This window comes from Aegilops tauschii, chromosome 7, assembly GCF_002575655.3.
Source record: "Aegilops tauschii subsp. strangulata cultivar AL8/78 chromosome 7, Aet v6.0, whole genome shotgun sequence".
In the NCBI taxonomy this organism is placed as follows: domain Eukaryota; kingdom Viridiplantae; phylum Streptophyta; class Magnoliopsida; order Poales; family Poaceae; genus Aegilops; species Aegilops tauschii.
Genome location: NC_053041.3, coordinates 63,071,556 through 63,077,555, shown reverse-complemented (window position 1 = coordinate 63,077,555; position 6,000 = coordinate 63,071,556). Strand labels below are relative to the sequence as shown.

Below are 6,000 nucleotides of genomic sequence, written 5' to 3'. Positions count from 1 at the left end.
GAGAGTGGATTCATCCTGGATGTCATAATCAGCCAGAGTACGCTCATCTTCAAGCTGCCCCCCATTGAAAACAAGGCGCTGCTGATCTTGGATCTTTGCCTTGACCACGTAGATGGTGTCAGATGGATCAACCTTGATGGTGATCGTCTTGCCGGCGAGGGTCTTGACGAAGATCTCCATCTGTTGAATGAGAGCAAAATTTTGACATAGTGTAGAACAACGGAGCTATAATTTTAACTAGTAAGAAATATTTTTCAGACTAATTAGAGGGATTAATTATTACTAATTAACAACAGGGATGAGACATTTGGTTCAGATCAGAACAATCAGAACGACCAGAGCATGTCATGAATATCTTAACATGAATTCGTCTTTCAGATACGACCCAACAGATTATCACTGCGAGCACCAGCAGAGATTAATAAATTAGCAAGATGTTAGACTGAAGTGAATGTACCTTGATGCTAGCTCGAGGAAGCGGAGGGTCATCGAGCATTCTTGCTTCGTCTGAAGCACGAGTAGAGAGAGATAAGTCGCTGAACTTACGCCCAGCCAATTTATAGCGGGTTTTTCCATCTACTTTTTGAAACATGTGTGGCGAAATGATTTCAAGCGACGCTTCGGGCTGGCAATTCAGACGACTCTTCGGTTCACTGTGTTAGGTAATAATCTTGACTCGTCTACTTTGAGTCAAGATGCAAAGTAAGTTAGGTTGATTAGTTGTCCGGCTGGCTGCACGCCCGTGGCTAGTCCGGTTCGTATTCCACTGTATGTCTTTCAGTCCAAGTAGCACACGTGCTAGGTTGCATGTACGTGTCCAGTTGAGATTGAGTCCTAGCAGCTTAGGAGGTCTAGTACGAGTAGGTTTAGGTTATTTGGGTCGTGGTTTGTGTCCATATGTAAGCACAGCTAGGGCGGCAGTTCATTGTAACACCGTGGTGAGAAAATCGGAAAAGAAAGATCGCACTAGTGGGAACAGCAGGGAAAACTTTCCTAAAGCAGGCATCACTACAGGTTTTGCACGAGTGAAACAACAACTGTTATCCCGTGCTATACTATCTGTTGAAATTATTGATACATGGTCTTCTCGTTCAACAGATGGGGATCTTTGTCGAGACCCTGATACGCAGGACAGTCATCGTTATGGCCGATCCGTCAGATACCGTCTACGATGTCAAGGCAAAGATCGAGGATCAACAACGGACTCACTCTAGCTGACTACGACATCAAAGGGATGCATCGACTCTCCACCTCGTTCTGCACATCCAGAGAATCTTCATCAAGAAGTTGACTGGTGAGACCCTTGTTCTCGAGGTTGAGAGCCCAGATACCATCGGGGATGTCAAAACAAAGATCCATGGTAAGGATGGTACCCTGGTGGACAAGCAGCGTCCTATCTTTCAAGGAAACTAGACCTGGAATTTTGCTGCACTGTATATGTCCAGCAAAACTGTTCATGTGTTTCCCAGATATACTGCAGTCAGCAGACAGTATACCTGTCTGCCCTGTTATCACTAAAGTCTAGCATCTTTATGGGTTAAAACTGATGGTTCAGATTAATACTGTGAAAGTTTTGTGCACCCAGGTGCAACAAGAGGAGGCAGCAACGCAAGTTGCAGTTTACCTAAGCGTCTACCAGGAAACAGTGGCAGCCTCACTATCAGCATTGGCACGACCGCGCAAGCAGTGGTGTCTTTTTGTGTTGAAGAGACCATCAAGGGAGAAGGCGAAGGATCGTGTCCGCACTACCCCAACAGCCCAGCTGCCTCCATGCTGTATCAGAACAAGAGAACGGCTGGTCTCCCATAGGTGGGTCAAGACAAGAAGCAGCTCATCAGGGAGGTGATGAAACTAAGGATGCGCCATTTGCAATCCGGAGAGCAGAATGACGCACATCAGACATTCAGTTTGTTCCTAGCCTAGATTGTTAGTCATGTACTCCCTCCGTAACTTAATATAAAACATTTTTTGATAGTCAAAAAACGTCTTATATTAAGTTACAGAGGGATAAGTGGACAGAAGAGATGAAATTTAGTCCTCTCCACAACCAGCCATACCAGCCCCACCTTCTTTCCAGCGGTTGTCCGATCATGCTCCAGGACAAGTTTATTTACGAGGATTGAAATGCAAACCCTTGTGTCGCTATGCTGCCACCCAAGATAGTATTCTTGGATGCAAGTTATCAAATACCAGAATGTAACAGAAGTAAACATTACATTTGTGAGATATGAAGTGCTAATGAAACACAAGTTTTATAGCAGCCACGGTTTAATCATCATTTGGGACATGGTAAAGACCAACAACAAACCTAGTCATGGAAGCAGCTTCCCGGCCATGAAGCACGCGAACTTATTGCTCCGGGAGTACTCATACGGCACCCCAGCCACCGTGAGCAGCCGCTCGAGGACCTCCTTGGCCTGGTCGGGCTCCGCGGTCTCGCACTCCAGCTCGTAGTTGGTGCCGAAATCGAAGTGCGTCTCGTCGAGCTCCAGCACGAGCCCCTGCCCCTCGCCCTCCCCGAGCTCATACACGCCGCGGGTGTTCCGGAACCCGCCGAGGCAGACGAACGGCGCTCCGTCCCCGCCGACGCCGTACTCGTCGGAGACGAGCCGGACGATGGGGGAGTCGACGGCGGCGAGGCGGGCGGGGTCGTCGAGGCAGGCGAGGGCGAGGGCGGGGTCGAGGGGCTCCTCGACCTCCTCGACGCGGCTGACGCCGGCGTGGATGCGCGGGCGGCGCTTGAGCGCGAGGACGGCGCGGGAGGGGGCGCGGTCGTCGGGGCCGTAGAGGCGGACGCGGAGCGCGGCGGTGGCGGCGGCGAGGGGCCGCGCGGGGGCGTCGAAGAAGACGTTGCGCTGGGCGTCGGTGCGGAGCAGGCGGGGCGCGAGGAAGGTGGAGAGGCGCCCGTGCGCGGCCGCGTCCGGGAGCCGGAGCTTGATCTCGACCTCCATGGGGGTGGGGGTGCGGCTAGGGCTGGGGGGGCGGGGGGTGGAGGCCGATGCGCTGGGCCTTGGAGGGCGCGGCGTCGGGCGGCGGGTGGAGGAGGCGGAGGAGCGGGTTGGAGATGGGGTTGGACGGGCGCGGGGTCGAGAGGGGCGTGGATTCGGCGGCGGCGGCGGCGGCGGCCTTGGAGCGGAGGTGCTCCTCGAGCTCGTCGCGGTCGGAGCTGCGGAGGTCGATGCGGGTGGGCTGGCGGCGCAGCATCGACGCCTGGATCTGGATGGGGATGGCCCTGTGGATTTGGGGTGCGGCGACTGCGAGCGGGCGAGGGTAGCGATCAGGGGAACGATGCGTGGACGCATTGGTGTGGTTGCATATCTATCCGGATCCTCTCCTTTGAGGTGAGCCGCGCGCGTGACATTCTAGTTTTGCATCCTGATACGTGACCAACACCATGACCGCAATAAGTCTCCTCTATTGTTGCCCCTTTGCACCGAACTCGGACAATTGCAACATGGGTCATATTGCGCTTACCCATTGCAATATGGGTCATGTTGCAGTCAACATGGTCATGGTCTTGCAGGACCAACACTGCCGCATCCAACTTAATCATGGACAAAATCAGGATGAAAAGTTACAGTTTTAATCGCAGAGTAACATATGTAAACCCTCTGACCAGCCAACACAACACTCCTGATTTCACTTTTAGAGGCAACATCTTCATAGCATTCGTAGAGTATGCCCATGCAAGGATAAAATGATGCATTGTACGCCTTGTTGAACTCATCTTTGCCTTCCCCGCTCAATTACTTGTTCACTTCAAGCATCCCCTGGTAAAAAGAGGGAAATTACACTGATAAGTAAAGATGAAAGGTGCCTGCAAAAAGAAAATTAATGGCGGCATACCTTCTTTGAGATGGCCATTGAGAATAATCCAACTCGTCATCCATTCCTTGCTCTATGTATCTCCTAAACAGAGCCTCCACAATGCTATGGACAGCGCCCAACAAAATTCATGGACACAAACGGGTTAGTTATAGTGCAAAATATAGTAGGCACCATAGAAGTCATGAAGAGGAAAATAGGTTCACCTTTTTCCCAAAGATATCACTCTTGTATTCCTTGTTCTAGAGTAGTAGCAAAGGAGAACGGGGATCCTAGTGCAACTGACCATCCAAGAGCAACAATTGTTGCCCTTCCATCAACGACCCAGTGCACCGACCATCCAAAAAGCAAATGCATGCAGGTGCTTAGTGCATAGCTGCATGTCTTCACACCAAATCGATAGTTGAGAAGTGTTCAAAATACCATACCAGGTGAACAGTAAAGCTAGCGTTGGTTCCAGCACCATTTACTTCTTTGCCCTGAACATACGGTCTCCAGACCGATGGGCCCCCTCCCTTTGGACATACAACAACCACACTGATGTTCTTTTGGAAATCATGGCCATGTGATTGTAAATGTCCAAGAAGAAATTCATGAGATAAACAAAAAATACTGTTTGGTTTCATGTGAGAGAAGATTTTCTCATAGTTGTCTGCTTGCAAAAGGTAAATGAGAATTTTAGTTACAAGGATAGAATGAAGTGATGGCGGGACTCGACAAATGTATCATACAGTGAATGATCAATACTCCCTCCGTATTAAAATATAAGATGTTTCTGTAGGCTAGTTTAGCCTACAAAAACATCTTATATTTTGGTACAGAGGTTGTAGTATGCTCTAGACAGAGCATACAAGTTAAATTATTTAATTCAACCAACAGGATGCAAGGAAACATCATCCTGAACCTTAGCCTGATCTAAACAAACACTTGACAAAGGAAATCTTAAAATCATGCAGAAAGCCAGTGAGCATGATGCGCACCTTTGCAGAATCTGAGATCAACAGAAACACAAGATCACTGCCCTAAACTGTCTCCAATATGTCTCCCGATGCCCCGTTCTCCTTAGTGAATCTAGCTGCACGTGCTTCCTCAAGAGATTTAGATCCTTTCCTGAGACCAATCTGAAAGGGAAAAGACAGCTTATTGACCAACTGACATGATAGTCCAAAGTACATACCAAATGGAACAGAATATCATCTGTCACATACTTTTCATATTCCAAGTTGTACAATATCAAATGCGCACTTTAAGCAAGAACGTGTGATAAACAGTACCCAATGCAAGTTATAAAGCCAAAGAAAACAATAAACAATAATTGTGGGTTTTCACTCAGGGCTGCAAGCCAAAGCTTCAAAGATTTTCACTCAACACACGGTAAAAACTCAATCCCATGTCTAAAACTGGAGATACATGAGAATAACAAACCTTAACGATGATGTCAGACTTGGCTTGAACTGAATAATCTTTCATGTTCTGGCCTTGAAAAAGCACTCCGAACATATTCTCCGTGAGCCAGTGCACAAATTTACAGACTCTGAACCCAAGTAGCAGAACGGAACAAGTGTGAAATTCGTCACTCAATTCGAACACACCGACTGATGTTTATATTCAAGTGTGTCTCGAGTAGATAGACATTTAAATCTCGAGAGTGAGGGAAGAAAGTGTACTGCAAGGGGAACAAAGTGAAGCTGGGATGAACTTGGGAGCCCCATCCGATGACTCCGATCTTCTTGACGCCCTTGAACACCTCGGGAAACAATGGTAAGAGGTTTCGCCCGCCCCTCACGATGTACTACAGGGTACAACACACACAGAACAAAAACGTCCAAACCTAATCCCGGGAGGGATAACGAGAGTGATGGAGTGGGAGCAGGGGTGCTTACCTCCTTGTGGCCGGCGAGGGAGACCTGATGCAACGAAAATGAAAAAACAGAAACAACGAACTTTTTTTTTTTGAGGGGTAAAAAGCCAACGAAATAGGAGCGCGAGACCACACATTCCTGATTCGTCTCATGGGCTGCGCTCTGTTACATCGGCCATGACCCGCGTCTCCTTCCAGGCTCTCGGCCCAGCCTCTCGCTGAGGACTGAGGCTGCGCTGCGCTCCATGCCTTCTCTACTTAATTAGTCCCAGCTCGCTAGTTTAGACGCAGGAGTGGTTTATAATGCGGGGCGC

The 6,000-nt window shown here is 49.0% G+C and overlaps 1 protein-coding gene and 1 pseudogene across 1 annotated transcript; both read right to left on the bottom strand.

The window, feature by feature from the left end:
- Positions 1 to 452: 452 nt before the first annotated feature.
- On the bottom strand, positions 453 to 3,340 carry LOC109737908 (triphosphate tunnel metalloenzyme 3). Its single transcript, XM_073505641.1, has 2 exons — positions 2,309 to 3,340; positions 453 to 507 (listed from the first exon to the last, which is right to left on the bottom strand). Exon 1 carries the CDS (start codon positions 3,300 to 3,302, stop codon positions 2,313 to 2,315), a length of 990 nt encoding a protein of 329 aa, XP_073361742.1. The 5' UTR covers positions 3,303 to 3,340; the 3' UTR covers positions 453 to 507; positions 2,309 to 2,312.
- The window catches only part of LOC109737912 (ketol-acid reductoisomerase, chloroplastic-like), a 48,202-nt pseudogene continuing 44,336 nt past the window's right edge, over positions 2,135 to 6,000 (bottom strand).